General features: G+C 37.5%; 1 protein-coding gene across 2 annotated transcripts in view; it reads right to left on the bottom strand.

Annotated features, from left to right (window-relative positions):
• The window catches only part of CCT6B (chaperonin containing TCP1 subunit 6B), a 41,346-nt gene that overhangs the window by 12,960 nt on the left and 9,038 nt on the right, over positions 1 to 19,348 (bottom strand). For both annotated transcript variants that reach the window (XM_074388383.1, XM_074388384.1), the window contains 6 exons: positions 18,769 to 18,872; positions 4,878 to 4,988; positions 4,249 to 4,408; positions 2,264 to 2,346; positions 1,437 to 1,533; positions 994 to 1,141 (listed from right to left, as the gene is read on the bottom strand). In XM_074388383.1, the coding sequence (XP_074244484.1) occupies positions 994 to 1,141; positions 1,437 to 1,533; positions 2,264 to 2,346; positions 4,249 to 4,408; positions 4,878 to 4,988; positions 18,769 to 18,872 (703 nt within the window). The remainder of the gene's footprint in view (positions 1 to 993; positions 1,142 to 1,436; positions 1,534 to 2,263; positions 2,347 to 4,248; positions 4,409 to 4,877; positions 4,989 to 18,768; positions 18,873 to 19,348) is intronic.

Genomic DNA, 19,348 nt, shown 5'->3' with positions numbered 1-19,348 from the left:
ACAGTGGCTCATGCCTGTAACCCCAGCACTTTGGAAGCCCAAGGCGGGCAGATCACCTGAGGTCAGGAGTTCGAGATCAGCCTAGCCAATATGGTAAAACCTGTTTCTACTAAAAATACAAAAATAAGCCAGGCGTGGTGGTGTACACCTGTATCCCAGCTACTCGGGAGGCTGAGGCAGGATAATTGCTTGAACCTGGAAGGCAGAGGTTGCAGAGAGCCGAGATCACACCATCGCACTCCAGCTTGAGAACAAGAGTGAAACTCCGTCTCAAAAAAAAATTAGCCAGGTGTGGTGGTATGCACCTATTGTCCAGCTAAGGCGGGTGGATCACTTGGGCACAGGAGTTTAAGGCTGCATGATAACGCCACTGCACTCCAGCCAGGGTGACAGAGCAAGACCCTGTCTCAAAAAAAAAAAAAAAAGTGTGTGTGTGTGTGTGTGTATGTGTGCGTGTGTGTGGGGGGGGGGGGGGGTTTGCAGCCAGGCACAGTGGCTTATGCCTCTAATCCCAGCACTTTGAGAGGCAAAGGCAAGTGGATCGCTTCAGCCCAGGAGCTCAGGACCAACCCTGGCAACATGGTGAAACCTCATCTCTATCAAAAATACAAAAATTAGCCAGTTTCAAAACCTGGTCTCAAAACAAACAGATTAAGATTTAAAATTTAAAAGTAAAAAAAAAAAATTTTAAGGCCAGGCATGGTGGCTCACACCTATAATTTCAGCACTTCAGTAGGCCAAGGAAGGCAGACTGCTTGAACCCAGGAGTTCAAGACCAGCTTGGCCAACATGGCGAAACCTCATTTCTACTAAAAATATAAAAAATTAGCCAGGTGTGGTGGTGCATACCTGTAATCTCAGCTACTTGGGAGTGTGAGAAAGGAAAATCACTTGAACCTGGGAGGCGGAGGTTGCAGTGGGCCGAGATCGCATCACTGCACTCCAGCCTGGGCAACAGAGCAAGACTCTGTCATATCCATCACAAGAGCTTACCATCTTCAATGGCATTTTTGATAGCACGAAGTCCATCTCTTATGGCATCCTTGATTTGTGTGAGAGTATGCTTATTTGGTCCTTTAACCAACAAGGTGACAGAGCGAGGGTTAATACACTCCTCAATAAAAGTGAACTTTTCTTCACCCTAAAGGACAGCACAAAAATATTTAACTTTAATATTTAATGTCATTCTAAAATCAACACTTAATTTATACTAGAATGCAATCTTCATTTGAATTTTTCTTATCAAGCATAACTAAAGATATGTTTTACAGGAGTTAAGTTATATCTGAACTCTTAACATTTAGGTAAATAAATTGTAAAATCTGTTCTGTGAATTAGATCTGAAAACACAAAACATGAAATAAAAGATCAAGTAGTATTTTTAAAACGAAAGGCTTAGTATTCACTTTATAACCACTATTCACAGAAATACTCACTAATGTGTACTCATATACAAGACCAGCATGTCCCAAGCAATCTACAGTGAGATCTTCAAAAGAATTCACAGCCATTCCACCACAAGCAAGAGAGAGTCTGAAATTACATATATGTTACCATAGCTCGATTATGGAAAATATAAATAATAATTTCTTAGAGGAGAAAAGATATGCAGAAAACTGTATTTCTTACTGTATTGTACTGTTTGGGGTTTTGTTTAACTGACTAATAAAATTGTCTATATCAAGTACAACATGATATTTTTAAATATGTATATACTGTGCAATGGCTAAATCAAGCTAAGAATACAATACATTGTATATTCTTGGATGGTTTTGCAAAACATTTTTTAAATAGCAATATATTGTTATTAACTATAGTTGCCATGTTGAACAACAGATCTCTTGAATTTATTCCTCCTAACTGAAATTTTGTATCCTTTCACCTACATGTTCTCATTGCCCCTCCCCTTGCACTGCACCAGCCCCTGGTAACCACCATTCTACTATCTACTTCTATGAGTTCAACTTTTTTAGATTTCATATATAAAAGTGAAATCATGCTGTATTATGTTGTATTGTTTTGTTTTTAAAATCTGTTTTAAAAAGATAAAAACTTTCCTTATACTTCAACAAAGTTCTGCAGTAAGTTAACAACCTTGCTTTTTGACAGTTCAATTGTTTACTGAAACTAAGAACAAAATTTGTATTTTTTGTGCTACTCTTTCGTTTAACAATATTTACACATAAGCTAAAAGGAAAACACATGGGATAATTCCCATTTACTCTGTTAAAAACTTGGGATATATAATTATCTGCAAGCTTACCTTTCCATATTTCTTCTTTTTGCTCTGCGAAGAGCTACTATTCCATGTTTTGCAAGAGTATCTAAGGAAAATGGATCAATTCCCTATAATCAAGTTAACATAAAAATTATAAACATGTTTTAAACCAGTATTTCTCAAACCTTTTGGTCTCAGCACCACTTTATTTTCTTAAAAATTGTTAAGTACCCGAAGAGTTTTTGTTTATGTAAGCTCTATCTATAATATTTATCATGTTATAAAAACTGAGACATTTTAAAATATTTATTAATTCATTTAAATAATAAGCCCATTTTATGTTAATATATACAATGTGTTAAATTAAAATTTACTATAATTTTGAAAGCAAAAATATATATAGCGAGCTAGTGGTGGCATATTTTACACTTTTGCAAAGCTCTTCCATGTCTATCTTCATAGAAAACAAATGGATTCTCATATCTGCCTCAGTATTCAGTTTGGAATGATATGTTATTTTGGTTTAAGTTTATGAAGAAAGTCTGGCCCCACACAGACAAATATTGTAAACGGAGTAATATTTTAATAACCTTTCAGACAACTATGGAAATTCTTCTTTGATACTGTACCAAAACTCAACAAGTAATAGTTTCTCAAAGGTTAGTTTCACTATAAAACCATAGCAATGAGCTTTTAATACTATCTCACATTAAAACACATTGGTGTAACTAGAACACTGAATGGATTATTTAACCATGCACGATTTTATAAAAATTATGCATTTTTAGTCATGTAGATAGTATTAGTTCACTGAGTTACACAAAGTTTCCACATGTTGCCACATTTCATCTATAACATGTTATGTTATACATGTGGAAACTGCCTCAATGAACAAAAAGTCACATTTGTTAATATCACTACTATTAACAGGAAGGTCTTTTAAGTACTGGAAAGCTGTCAAGCTCACATAGCAGATACAAGTTTTCTGAAATTCTAATTTTTGTTTAAAAGTTCAAATGTTATTGACAACAAATACTGTCAGTTGTTTTAGGTGATAGGATTTCTTCATTCACTTTTGAGAAAAATCTACCGAATACCCGTGTCTAAATAACCATAGTTTGTCTGCCAGTCATTCTTTCAGGTACAAGTGGCATTCTATGAAAAAGTAGCTAGTTTATCTTGCAATTCAAACAATTACACAAGTGCTTTCCTTCAAGACAACCAGCATATTTTGGTAAGCAATAGAAGTGCTTTGTAGTTCCTAGTTCCATAATCCCAACACTTTGGTAGGCCAAGGCAAGAGGATCACTTGAGGCCAGGAGTTTGAGACCAACCTGCACAACATGGCAATACCCTGCCTCTACAAAAAAAAAAAAAAAAAAAAAAAAAAAAAAAAAAAAAAAACTTGAAAATCAGCCAGGCATGCTGGCACATAGCTGTAGTCCTGACTACTTGGGAGACTGAGGTGGGAAGATCACTTGAGCCGAGGAGGTCAAGGTTGTAGTGAGCTACAACTCTGCCACTGCACTCCAGCTTGGGTATCAGAGCAAGACCCCATCTTAAAAAAAAAAAATGTTTTGTGCATGCCTCATATTTTGTCATACATAATAATAAAAGGATGCATACTTAAGAATCCAAATTTAATATAATTAATAAGTTTTACCACTTGATCAAGACATTCTTAAATGAAACGTGGTTCTCACAGCACCTAAAAAAAAAAAGAAACTAACTGCCTTTTTTTTTTCACTGCAAGTGAGCAGTGGTGTGGCAGTAGGAATACAATAACTACTATTATAGATTGGTGCTACTTCTTTGATTTGTACTAAGAGGCCAGCAGTTTTACAGATTGCTTTTGCAACATCATTGCAAATGTCAACACAATGCAAAAGGCATAATTATTATGAAAATAGTTTTTGACCTCACAGACTCTCTGAAAAAAATCTTAGGAATTCCTAGGGGTCCACAAACCACACTTCAAGAAATGCGTAAGAACATTTACAAATAATTAAAATCTAAGCTTTCTTTCTCACCTTTTGATTAATGACAACAAATCCTTTTTTGGACTGAGCACAGACTTTGTCCTTCAGGTCTATTATTTTTTGTACTCTATCTTCAATAAATTTTCTTTCAGCTTTTACCAATTTCTCTTTCTCTTCTGCAGTCTTATAAAAGAAACCAGAGTTCACCTCTCTAAAAGATTAATAAAAACCAGCTAGTAAAGGCAGGAGGAAAAAGGAAAAAAGGTGGAAGTAGTCTACACCATACATCTGGAAGGAAAGAGATTTTTTGTTTTGTTTTGTTTTGTTTTTGAGACGGAGTCTCGCTCTGTTGCCAGGCTGGAATGCAGTGGCATGATCCTGGCTCACTGCAACCTCTGCCTCCGGGTTCAAGCGATTCTCCTGCCTCAGCTTCCTGAGTAGCTGGAACTACAGGCGCAAGCCACCACACCCAACTAATTTTTTTTTTTTTCTTTAGAGATAGGGTTTCACCACGTTGGCCAGATGGTCTTGATCTCTTGACCTTGTGATGCACCTGCCTCGGCCTCCCAAAGTGTTGGCATTACAGGCATGAGCCACTGCGCCTGGCCCCAGGAAAGAGATTTTAAAACACCTTTAGAAAAAAACAATTTCAAAAGTTGTAAAGAGAAAGTAACACGTACGTTTTTTCATATTCTAGTGAAACATTGCAAATAAGGATAAATGCATCTTCTACTCGCTTCTTCATGTCTGGATGACGGGCACCATGATCCAAAACTAATCCTCGGATCAACCTATTAAAAATATTAATGTTTCTTGCTTTGAATATATACTCTAAAATTTGGTATAAAATTACAATTATACTCTTAAAGTTATATCAATACTGCCAGGACACACATTGTTTCCTTGTACCAACTTTAACAGTTTTTGGTGTTTTTGCTCTTGTTTTCAGAGATGGGGGTCTCACTATGATGTCCAGGCTAGCCTCAAACCCTTGGGCTCAAGCAATCCTCCTGCCTCAGCCTCCCAAGTAGTTGGGACTAAAGGAGTGTACCACCTCACCCACCTCCTTGTGCTGACTTTAAAACCTAACATATAATTAGTAAAATTAGGAAAGAGAATCTACTTTAACATATTGTGACTACGAAGTTGCAATAAAAAGTCAAGCCAGAATTATTTTCTAAGTTACGTGATTCAAAAACACGACACAGCATATCACACAATGAAAGGTATGCATACAATGAGTTTCTTAGGAACATTTATTCAAAATGATTATATGGAACAATGAAAAATTATTAACCTAAATGTCCAACAATAGGATATTATTCAGCAAATAATGACCCAACTATTTGATGGTTATAAAAAGTATATGTAATAACATGCAAAAATATTTATAGGGCCAGCTGATAAGCATAGAATGACGAATTCCATATAAAGCATGACTATAACTATTCTTTTTAAAAACAAACAACTTGGCATTAAAAAGAAAAACATGAGAGAAACCTAAGAGTAGTGTTAGCTTGGGTGGGAGGAATACAGATGATTTGGAAAGGAGGTGTTTTTTTCATGTTTTCCAGATATTCTTTCAGGAACAATTTTTTTTTAACTTTATGAAATTAATTTACAAAACATTTAGGGGATGGACTTTCTACTTATGAATGCTTTATAACTAATTTTTGTTATACATTTAAAAAATAATTTGTAGTAGCTCAACATAATTATAAGGAAGTTTTCAAAATTTTAATTTAACTGGTTCACTCCACCTCTTAACAGAATGTAAACATGTCTAGGAAGAAACAAACAAAAAAACTCAATGTTCAACATTCCTCACTTTTCAAGCCTCCTTCACTTCTCTCCCTTCCCACTCTGGGCAAATGACATTGTTTCTTTGAGAAAATAGAAACATTGTCCCAATATTACCTGTACTAATCCACTTGCACTTGAACCTGAACCTCCTACTACTATGAAATGAACTGTCCATGTTCTTCTCTACGGGTAACCCCTCTACGTATGTACTGGATTCCATTTCCCCTCTCTGTTCTCGCACTGTCCCCTAATCCCCCATATCAGTACTTGCCTACAGGACAATACTTACCAGCATACAATCTTGTGGTAATAATTTCTATCATTAATACAAAGAATCCTTCTCCCCCAACCCCATTCTCATATTCCCTTCTAGCTACTGCCCCATTTCTCTGTTCTCCTTTATAGCTAAATTTCTCTCAGTTACCATTTTCTCTTGAGCCCACCTTCAATACGACTTTTATTTCCACCTCTTTATTCAATCAGCTCTCATTAAAGCTGAAAAAGTAAATGTTTTTCAAATATAACAATCAACTCAGTTCACAGCAATGTACTCAAACTTTCAGCAGCATATGACACAGCTGATTACTGTCTCCTTGAAATACTTTCTTCTCTTGGCTTCTGGGGCACCACTCTCCCTTGGCTCTAATGCCTCACTGACTACCCCCTTCTCAGTCCCTTTTGCTAAATTCGCCTCATCTTCTCAAACTCTAAACATCCAAGTTCCCAGGGCTCATGCTTTAAAATTCCTCTACTATATTCACTTCCCAGATGGTCTCATTAATTCATGGCTTTAAGTCATCTATACACTAATGATTCTCAAATACATGCTTCTAGTGCAGACCTCTATTCTGAACTCCAGACACATCTTTCCAACTTATTACTCAGCATCTCCACATGGATCCCTAATAGGCATCTCAAACATAACATTCTCCAAACTGAACTGTTGATTTATTTCCCCAAATTGTCTTCTCCTAGTCTTCTCCATCCAAGAAACAGCACCTCCACTTTTCCTGCTGATCATGCAAAAGCCCAAGAGATATCCCTGACTGCTCTGTTTCTGTCATGTCCTATGTTGAACCATCAACAAATCCTATTGCCCTTTTCTTCTAAGTACACCCTAATCTAAACCATGTTCATTTCACACTTCTACTACACCGGCATTCCTAACTGGTCTCCGGTTTCTGCCCTTGCTCCTCTTTTACCTCCCAATCAGCCATTTTGTGTGTATTCCTCACACAAAAACCACAGATAATCTTCTGAAATATAAATCAAGAACTTGTTATCCTCAGCAATAGCGGGCTAACTGGGATCAGTCTACTATGAAAACAACTAAACATGCTGGCTGAAAAGCAAAAACCTTAGCAACGTTGGAGAGCTATAAGATAGTAAATAATCACTAGGCCAAACTGAAATAAAACAGAAACTCCAAGAGGTAAATAGAGAACTGAAGAAACTGTAGATTTTTTTTTTTTGAGACGGAGTTTCACTCTTGTTACCCAGGCTGGAGTGCAATGGCACGATCTCGGCTCACCGCAACCTCCGCCTCCTGGGCTCAGGCAATTCTCCTGCCTCAGCCTCCTGAGTAGCTGGGATTACAGGCACGTGCCACCATGCCCAGCTAATTTTTTGTATTTTTTTTTAGTAGAGACGGGGTTTCACCATGTTGACCAGGATGGTCTCGATCTCTTGACCTCGTGATCCACCCGCCTCGGCCTCCCAAAGTGCTGGGATTACAGGCTTGAGCCACCGCGCCCAGCGATTTTTTTAATCTTAAAGTCATTTCACAATCCAGGCAAATCTGAACTTTGGTTTCAATGTCTTCACAATGAGAAGAAAACAGAATCAAAAGCTCACCCAAAGTGGGGTGTCTTACAGGAGACCCTCTTCACATTAAGTTGGAACCACAAAGGACTACATACTCAGGATTATCCAGAAGGAAGGGCTAGAAATAATCAACCCTCACATGGTCTTACAGTCAGAATTCATATCAAATGGATATTCCCAAAAACCTCAAGATGTGAATTCAATTTAAAGTAGTCCCTAGGCTCCTTGAGGCAGCAAATGCAAATGCTCTCTGCAGAAGGGCAACTTTATTCTAGGTCTCAAATTATTTCTACCAGTACTTTTTTCAAGTACAATTAATGGCAAATATGGAAACAAAGCACGATGAGCATGAACCAGAAAATACAATAAATACCAGAAAGAGACAAGTCAAAACTTTAGATATTATAAGTATCAAACACAAACTATATGTTTAAAGAAAGAAAAAAAGGCAAGGTTGGAAAGATCTGCAAGGAATAGAAAACCATAAAAAGTAATATGGCAGATTTAAAAAAGAACCAAATAGAACTTCTATAAATAGTAAATAAGGACATCCACACATATACACACAGATATTACAAATTCAAGAAAACAACAGAAATACATCCGTATGTCTAATAAAAGAATGTTACAATGTTTATAGCAACGCTATTAATAATGGCCAAAAATTGAAAACTACCTAAATGCCAATCAACAGTAGAATGAATAAACTGTGGTATACTAACACAAGAAAATACTAAATAGCAATGAGAATGACCAATCTACTAATCACACAAAAATACAAATGAGTCTCACAAACACTGTTAAGCGAAAAAAGTCAGAAACAAACCTACCTTATGATTCCACTTATACAAGTACAAAACAGGTAACAATCTACACTGTAGAAATGCAGATTACTCTAGAAGAAATATGGCTGAAGGGAGCAAAAGAGGGGCTTTTAAGATACTAGTAGTTCTGCTTCTTGTAGAGTGATGATTACACAGATATATCTGGAAAATTAATCAAGCCATATTGGTATTATAGCTGTATGATTCAGTGTGTATTACACTTCATTAGAAAGTTTTTTTTAAAACCAAGGGATTGGTTTTAGAGTAGACATTGTTTAAAAGAAAATTAGGGAACAACAAAATAAATCACTAGAAATTATCCAGAAAGCAACACAAAAGACAACAAAACAAAAGGGACATAAAAGACAAAATTAAGAACATCAAGCAAACATTTAAGTGGAGAAAGAGAAAAAGGGATGAACAAAAGAAATGTTTAAACCGATAATGGATGGAAATTTTTTAGAACCAGATAAACAGTAACAATTCACAGACTCAAAAGCCAGAAAATGCCAACCACAATAAACAAAAAGAAATCCATACCTAGCTATATCACAGTAAAAGTATACAATACCAAAGACAGAGAAATATCTTAAAATCACCTAGGTAAACAAAGGACTCACAGCTTTAAAAGACTCATGGCGCAGGCCGGGCGCAGTGGCTCACGCCTTTAATCCCAGGACTTTGGGAGGCCGAGGCGGGTGGATCACGAGGTCAGGAGATCAAGACCATCCTGGTCAGCATGGTGAAACCCCATCTCTACTAAAAATACAAAAAAAAAAAAAAAAGACTCATGGCTAATTTCTGTGCAGCAATAATGAAGACTAGAAAACAATGGAACAATATCTTCAATCAGCTGAAAGAAAATAACTGCCAACCTATTATACACACAATGAAAGTATCAAAGAATAAAGACAAAAGGCATTTTCAGGCAAAGAAAAACTGAAAGTACACCTCCAACAAATTATCACTAAGGAAAATCTAGAGGATAAAATTTAGGCAGAATAAAAACAACCCCATTAAAGGGTGAGATGCAAAAAGCTACACAGATGGCCAGGTGCAGTGGCTCACGCGTGCAATACCAGCACTTTGGGAGGCCAAGGTAGGTGGATCACTTGAGGTCAGGAGTTCGAGACCAGCCTGGACAACATGGTGAACCCCTATCTCTACTAAAAATACAAAAATTACCTGGGCATGGTGGTGGTGCACACCTGTAGTCCCAGCTACTAGGGAGGCTGAGGCAGGAGAATCTCTGGAACCTGGGAGGCAGAGGTTGCGGTGAGCCAAGATCACACCACTGTACTCCAATCTAGGCAACAGAGGGAGACTCCGTCTCAAAAAGCAAACAACAAATAGCTAAAAAGAGCAAATCAAGTTGGAAATATGAGGATAAATATTTACCAACACTGCATGAAACATAATAATACTATCCTCCTTCTGAAAAATATATTTGGGAGAAAGTAAATGGAGATATTATTCAGATGTGGATAAAGATATTAAGTTTAAACCTCTATAAGTATAATGTAATTTCTTGATTAATCACAAAAAGAACAATGGAACTTGCAAACTAGTAGAGAAGGAAAATGAACTAATAAAAAATAATAAATTGAAAAGATAAAAAAGAAAGAATAAGTGGGGATAAGTAGAAAGTATAAAACAAAAAAATGGGAGGATCACTTGGGCCCAGGTGGTCAAGGCTGCAGTGAGCCATAAATTGCACCACTGGCCTCCAGCCTGGGTGACAGAGAGAAAGAAAGAAAGAAAGAAAGAGAGGAAGAAAGGAAGGAAGGAAGGAAGGAAGGAAGGAAGGAAGGAAGGAAGGGAGGGAGGGAGGGAAGGAATGAAAGGGAGGAGGGAGGGAGGGAGGGAAAGGAAAGGAAGGAAGGAGGGAGGGAGGGAAGAAAGGGAGGACAGAAGTGAAGGAAAAAAGAGAAAGGAAGGAAAAAAGGAAGGGAGGGAGGGGAGGGAGAGAGAGAAAGAAAGAGAAAGAGAGAAAGAAGAAAGAAAGAGAAAAAGAAAGAAAGAGAGAGAGAGAAAAGAAAGGAAGGCAGGCAGGCAGACAGGAAGGCAGGCAGGCTGGTACAACAGCTTTTAACATTTAAAGATTTTTTAATACGATTATCAATATCAGATAAATTATAGTTTTTAAGATATTACTAGAAAAAAGTCACTTCATATCAGTACAAAAGTTCAATGCACCAGGAAAATGTAACATTTAAAAACTGTATGCATCAGCAGAGGGGCGTCAAGATGGCCAAGAGAAGTCAGCGCCGGAATGCAGCTCCCAGCAAATGAGGCGCAGAGGACTAGAGGACTTCATGATTCCAAAAGAGGTACCGGGTTCGTTTCTGTGGGACTGACAGGGCACTGAAATTAGGCCCAGGGAAGGAGCCACAGGGCAAGAGCCACCCAGGGGGGCAAATCAAGATGAGGAGTGGGGCGCATCCCCACCTGAAACGGCTCAGAGGGGTCGGGGGACTTAACCCCCTTGGTGCTCTGTTTCAGATCCTGTGCTTACCTCATCCCTGCTGCAACCCACAGTCCACAAGAGCCCTGACAGATGGTGGGGCGCCATGGGTAGTTGATGCAAATCTGAGCAACAGCTACCACCAGGCACCACAAGTTGTCACAGTGACCTGGGTGGGAGTTTGGACTAACGCCAGCGGGATGTACTGTCCCACAGAGGGAGGCAGAGTGGAAAGCAGGGAAACAGACCATAAGGCCTGGCAGGCCTCACCTCTACAGAACTCAAACTGAAGCCCCCACTAGAGAGTTTGGCAGCAAATACACCAGCTTGACCCCAACCAGGAAGATCCAGCTGGGGAAGGAGAGAGGCCATTGGGAACATGGAGCCAGTCTCACCTGCAAACTCCAGGGAAGGACCACCTACCCAACAACCTGACTGAACCTGAGAGAGCCCAGCAATGCCCTCTACAGGCCAAAAAAGATGCAGCTCCAACCTCAACAGAAAAAAAGTCCACTCAGAGACTCCTCCTGAAATCACCAACTTCAAAGATTAAAGGGAGATAAATCCACAAAGATGGTGGGGGGAAAAAAAACAGCAAAAAAAGGATGAAACTGTCAAAGAACAGAATACCTCTTCTCCACCTAGGGATCAAAACTCCTCACCATTAAGGGAACAAAAAAAGACAAAATGAATCTGACGAATTGACAGAAGCAAGCTTCAGAAGGTGGGCAATAACAAACTTCTCTGAATTAAAAGACCATGTTCTAACCTAATGCAAATAAACTAAGAACATTGAAAAAAGGTTAGATGAAATGCTAACTAGAATAATCAGCTTAGAGAAGAATATAAACAGCTTGATGGAGCTGAAAAACACAGCACGAGAACTTGACGAGGCATACACAAGTTTCAACAGCTGAATCGATCAAGCAGAAGAAAAGATATCAGAGATAGAAGATCAAATTAATGAAATAAAATGAGAAGGCAAGATTAGAGAAAAAAAAGAGTGAAAAGAAATGAACAAAGCCTCCAAGAACTATGGGATTATGTCAAAAAACCTAATCTACATTTAATCGGTGTACCTGAATGTGACGGGGAGAACAAATCCAAGTTGGAAAACACTCTTCAAGATATTATCCAAGAGAACTTTCCCAACCTAACAAGGCAGGCTAACATTCAAATCCAGGAAATACAGAGAACACCACAAAGATATTCCTCAAGAAGAGCAACCCCAAGGCACATAGTTGTCAGATTCACCAGGGTTGAAATGAAGGAAAAAATCCTAAGAGCAGCCAGAAAGAAAGGTCAAGTCACCCACAAAGGAAAGATCATCAGACACACAACAGATCTCTCAGCAGAAACCCTGCAAGTTAGAAGGGAGTGGGGGGCCAATATTCAACAACCTTAAAGAAAAGAACTTTCAACCCAGAATTTCATATCTGGCCAAACTAAGCTTCATAAGTGAAGGAGAAATGAAATCCTTTACGGACAAGCAATTGCCGAGAGATTTCGTCGCCACAAGACCTGCCTTACAGGAGCTACTGAAGGAAGTACTAAACGGGGAAAGGAACAACCAGTACCAGCCACTGCAAAAATGTACCAAATGGTAAAGAATAACGTCGCAATGAAGGAGCCACGCCAATTCACGGGCAAAACAACCAGCCAGTAACAAAATGGCAGGATCAAATTCAAACATAATAATATTAACATTGAATGTAAATGGCCTAAACGCCCCAATCAAAAGACGCAGACTGGAAAACTGGATAAAAAGTCAAGACCCATTGGTGTGCTGTATACAGGAGGCCTATCTCACATGCAAAGACTCACATAGACTCAAAATAAAGGGATGGAAGATTTACCAAGCAAATGGAGAGCAAACAAAAGCAGGGGTAGCAATCCTAGTCTCTGATAAAACGGACTTTAAACCAACAAAGATCAAAAGAGACAAAGAAGGGCATTATATAATGGTAAAAGGATCAATGCAAGAAGAAGAGCTAACTATCCAAATATTTATGCACCCAATGCAGGATCACCCAGATACATAAAGCAAGTTCTTAAAGACCTACAAAGAGACTTAGACTCCCACATAATAATAGTGGGAGACTTTAACACTCCACTAACAATATTGGACAGATCAACAAGACAGCAAGTCAACAAGGATATCAAGGACTTAAACACAGATTTGGACCAAGCAGACCTAACAGACATTTACAAAACACTCCACCCCAAATCCACAGAATACACATTCTTCTCAGCACCACATTGCACTTACTCCAAAATTGACCACATAATTGGAAGTAAATCACTCCTCAGCAAATGTAAAAGAGTGGAAATCATAACAGTCTCTCAGACCACAACACAATCAACTTAGAACTCAGGATTAAGAAAAGCACTCAAAACCATACAATCACATGGAAACTGAACAAGTTGCTCCTGAATGACAAATGGATAAACAATGAAATGAAAGAAGAAATAAAAATGTTCTTTGAAACCAAAGAGAATGAGGACACAATGTACCAGATCCTATGGGACACATTTAAAGCAGTGTCTAGAGGGAAATTTATAGCAATAAATGACCACATGAGAAAAAAGGAAAGATCTAAAATCAACACCCTATCATCAAAATTGAAAGAACTAAAGGAGCAAGATCAAAAAAACTCAAAAGCAAGCAGAAGACAAGAAATAACTAAGACCAGAGCAGAACTGAAGGAGACAGAGACACAAAAAAACTTCAAAAAAAAAAAAAAAAAATCCAGGAGCTGGTTTTTTGAAAAGATCAACAAAATAGGCAGACCGCTAGCTAAACTAATAAAAAAGAAAAGAGAAAAGAATCAAATAGATGCAATAAAAAACAGTATAGGGGAGATCACCGCCAATTCCTCGGAAATACAAACTACCATCAGAGATTACGATAAACAACTCTATGCACATAAACCAGAAAATCTGGAAGAAATGGATAAATTCCTGGACACTTGCACACTCCCAAGACTAAGCCGAGAAGAAGCTGAAACCCTGAAAAGACCAATAACAAGGTCTGAAGTCAAGGCAGCAATTAATAGCCTACTGACCACAAAAAAGCCAGGTCCAAGATTCACAGCTGAATTCTACCAGACATACAAAGAGGAGCTGGTACCATTCCTGTTGAAACTATTCCAAACAATACAAAAAGAGAGAATCCTCCCTAACTCTTTCTATGAAGCCAACATTATCCTGATACCAAAATCTGGCAGAGACACAACTAAAAAAGAAAACTAAAGGGCAATATCCATCATGAACACTGATGCAAAAATCTTCAATAAAATACTGGCAAATCGAATCCAACAGCACATTAAAAAGCTTATCCACCATTATCGTGTAGGCTTCATCCTGGGGATGCAAAGCTGGTTCAACATACACAAATCTATCAATGTAATTCATCATATAAACAGAACCAAAGACAAAAACCACATGATTATCTCAACAGATGCAGAGAAGGCCTTCAACAAAATTCAGTAGCCCTTTATGCTACAAACTCTCAATAAGCTAGGTATCAATAGAACATATCTCAAACAATAAAAGCTATTTATGACAAATCCACAGCCATTATCATATGGAATGGGCAAAAATTAAAAGCATTCCCTTTAAAAACTGTCACCAGACAAGGATGCCCTCTCTCACTACTCCTAATTCAATATAGTATTGGAAGTTCTCTAGCCAGAGCAATTAGGCAAGAAAAAGAAATAAAGGGCATTCAATTAGGAAAAGAAGAAGGCAAATTGTCCCTATTTGCAGATGACATGATCATATATTTAGAAGACCCCATCATCTCAGCCCAAAACCTCAAGCTGATAAGCAACTTCGGCAAAGTCTCAGGATACAAAACCAATGTGCAGAAATCACGAGCATTCATACACACCAACAACAGACAAACAGAGAGCCAAATCATGAGTGAAGTCCCATTTACAATTGCTACAAAGAGAATAAAATACCTAGGAATACAACAAACAAAGGAGGTAAAAGATTTCTTCAAGGAGAACTACAAACTACTGCTCAAGGAAATGAGAGAGGACACAAACAGATGGAAAAACATTCCATGCTCATGGTTAGGAAGAATCAATATTGTGCAAATGGCCATACTGCCCAAAGTAATTTATAAATTCAAGGCTATCCCCATCAAGCTACCATTGACCTTCTTCACAGAACTGGAAAAAACCACTTTAAACTTCATATGGAACCAATAGAGAGCTGGCATAGCCAAGACAATCCTAAGCAAAAAGAGCAAAACTGGAGGCATCACGCTACCTGACTTCAAACTATACTACAAGACTACAGTAATCAAAACAGCATGGTACTGGTACCAAAACAGAGATATAGACCAATGGAACAGAACAGAGGCCTCAGAAGCAATGTCACACATCTACAACCATCTGATCTTCGACAAACTGGACAAAAATAAGCAATGGGGAAAGAATTCCCTGTTTAGTAAATGGTGTTGGGAAAACTGGCTAGCCATAGGCAGGAAGCTGAAGCTGGATCCCTTCCTTACACCTTATACAAAAATTAACTCCAGATGGATTAAAGATTTAAATATAAGAACTAACACCATTAAACCCCAGAAGAAAACCTAGGCAAAACCATTCAGGACATAGGCACAGGCAAGGACTTCATGACTAAAACACCAAAAGCAATGGCAACAAAAGCCAAAATAGACAAACGGGACCTAATTAAACTTAAGAGCTTCTGCACAGCAAAAGAAACAATCATTAGCGTAAACCGGCAACCAACAGAATGGGAAAAAATGTTCACAATCTACCCATCAGACAAAGGGCTAATATCCAGAATCTACAAAGAACTAAAGCAAATTTACAAGAAAAAAAAAACAAACAAACCCATTCAAAAGTGAGCAAAGAATATGAACAGCCACTTTTCAAAAGAAGAAAATATGCGGCCAACAAACATATGAAAAAATGTTCATCATCACTGGTCACTAGAGAAATGCAAATCAAAACCACATTGAGATATTATCTCACACTAGTTAGAATGGCAATCATTAAAAAATCTGGAGACAACAGATGCTGGAGAGGATGTCAAGAAAAAGGAACACTTTTACACTGTCAGTGGGAGTGTAAATTAGTTCAACCATTGTGGAAGACAGTGTGGCAATTCCTCAAGGATCTAGAAATAGAAATTCCATTTGACCCAGTAATCCCATTACTGGGTATATACCCAAAGGATTATAAATTGTTCTATCATAAAGACACATGCACATGTATGTTCACTGCAGTGCTGTTTACAATAGCAAAGACCTGGAACCAATCCGAATGTCCACTGATGACAGACTGGACAAAAAAATGTGGCACATATATACCATGAAATACTATGCAGCCATAAAAAAAGATGAGTTCATGTCCTTAGTAGAGACATGGATGAACCTAGAAACCATCATTCTCAGCAAACTGACACAAGAAAAGAAAACCAAACACTGCAAGTTTTCACTCATAGGTGGATGATAAACAATGAGAACACTTGGACACGGGGAAGGGAAAAACATTCACAGGGGTAGGCGACGGGATGGAGGGGAGACAGCAGGGGGCAGGAAGGATGGGGAGGGATAACACAAGGAGAAATGCCTGATATAGGAGACTGGGGTGGGGGAGGGGCAAGTGGGAGATGGAGACAGCAAACCACCATGGCATGTATGTACCTATACAGCAATCCTGCAGGATGCAGGATGTGCACATGTACCCCAGCGCCCAAATACAATTTAAAAAAAAAATCATATGCATCTAATAAGATTGTTTCAAGATGTATAAAGCAAAACTCTCAAAACTAAAGTAAAATATAAATAGGTACACAATAATATTGAAAGATATTAATACATTTCTCCTCTCAGTAATTGACAGAATAAGCAGTCAAAATATCAGTAAGGATATAAAAGTTCTAAACAACAGGATTAACAGGATACCCTGATCTTAATGGACATATATATAAAATTGTAACTACTAACTGCAGCATACATTTTTTTCAAGTACACGAAATATTAGCATAACAAAAATTGACTATACACTGAGCCAGAAAGCAAGTATCAATACATTTTAAAGGAGCAAAATCTCATAGAACATATTCTCTGACCATAATGTAATTAAGCTAGGTATCAGTGATAAGATAACTAAAATTTTCCTACGTATTTTGAAGAAACACACTTCTAGTAGAAATTAGAAAATATTTTAAACTGAATAAAAATTATGAAATTGTGTAGCAAAACTTGAAGGATGCAGCTAACTAGTACTTTGAGAAAAATTTAAGATCTTAAGTACTGTATTACAAAAGCAGGAGACTGAAAATTAATAACCTAAATAGCTACTGTAATACAACAGAAGCAGCAAAAAAGTCTCCACAAAATTTCAAAAGAAGTAAATTAAATAATAAAGAGAAAGACACTATAAAACAAAACAAACAAACCTCTGGGAACAAATTATCAAAAAAGGAAAGGAGGGCATAAACAACACCAGAAAAAAAAATAGTGATACCATTGTAGATCCTGCAAATAGGATCCTCATAAAAATGTATACCAAAAAGGATATTTATCAACATTTTATGCCAAAAATTTCAGAGTTAAACAAAATGGATAAACATTACTTACCAAAATGATTCACAAAATAAGTAAAAACCTAACTAGTCCTACAGCCATTATGAAAATTGCATGAATAATCAAAAATCTTCCCATAAAAACTCTTCAAGACAAATCATCAGACTTCTCCAAAATAATTATCAAGGTGAAAAACAATGAGAGGAAGAAAGAACCCACAAATTAACACAGACTTAAAAGAGTTATCATTTAAGTGCAGTATACAGACTGTGTGTAGATGTTAATCCAAACAAAATTGAAAAAAATCTGAGACAACAATTAGACTATAAACTGAAAATACGATGGTATTAATGGGTTATCAATTTTTAAGGTGTGATAATGTTTTGTGGATATATTAGGTAAAAGCAGGGGATTGGTGTTTAATGGATTATATATTTACAGGTGGTATATGATGTCTGGATGTGCTTCAAAATAATCCAAGATGGGAGGGGGAAAGAAGGAGGGGTACGGTTGAAAAAAGATTGGTTTATATATTGGAAATTGATAAAGATAGCTAACAGGTATGTGGAAGTTCCCTATTCTGTTCTCTCTATATATGTTTACAATTTTGTATAATAGAAAGTTTTAAAAGAGTAAATCCAAAACCAACAAAGTACTCCATAATCTGGCCCCTCTTCCCTCATCTCCTCGTCTGTGCTCCAGGCACACTGTAATACCCAGTCAAACTTCTGCCTCAGGACCTTTTCAGGGGTCATTCCTTCTGCTTAGAACCCTCCTGTTCCAGATGTGCACATGTGGCTAGCTCCCTTGTTTCTTCAGGCATCTCTTAACTTTCTAGGTTCTTATCAGAGTGGCCTTCCCTGTCCACTATAAAATCACACATGTGATTTTTTTTTCCATTTCAATTAGAAACATAAGCTTCTGGGGGAAAGAAATTCTGTTCCATTTACTCTTAATTCCCATCACCTAGAACAGTGACTTAACACATGTTGAACGAATATATTTACATTGAATAAAAGTAATGAATTTAATAAAAGAATAAAAAACAAATATTCTAGAACCTATATATTGTCAAGGTTTATGTAATTTACTTCGTATCTGTTTCTAATTTATGCTTCATCTCCACGATTTCTACCATGAAGAGATCAATAGGGTAACCTGGTCTTCTAACAGCCAAAACAGAATCCACCACAGCCTGAAAGAGAAGTGAATGAGAACAGTAAGTTATTTGGACTACTAAAATAAACCAATGGCCCAAACAATCCATCACCAGACTAAGGACATAAAAGCCTTCAGAATTCAAAACACAGGGCAAGACCAATATGTGCCACTTTATTGTGGACATGAATAATAACCAATACCAACAGACACTTTAGAGTCTAGAGAAACTTCGGAGATCATCAGGTCGAAATCTTTTATTTCACAGATAAGGCAATTGAGATAAGACCTTAAGAAGTTACGGTTTTAAAATATGATCTAATAGCTAGTAACAGGGCCAGGACTAGAATTCAGGGCTCCTTAACTGCCAAGTTAACTCTTTCTATCATAACAAAGATTATCCAAACTTTTCCACCAAAGGACACCTTAATGGAAAAGAAGGAAATGTAAACTAAGTAGTAATAGTTCCAGTATGCTGGCCATAATAACAGAAAATTTTAAAGTCTCATGTTG

The sequence above is a fragment of the Saimiri boliviensis genome, chromosome 17 (assembly GCF_048565385.1).
Source record: "Saimiri boliviensis isolate mSaiBol1 chromosome 17, mSaiBol1.pri, whole genome shotgun sequence".
Taxonomy (NCBI): Eukaryota; Metazoa; Chordata; class Mammalia; order Primates; family Cebidae; genus Saimiri; species Saimiri boliviensis.
The sequence above is the reverse complement of the archived record's forward strand: the minus strand, read 5'-3'. Positions and strand labels throughout refer to the sequence as shown.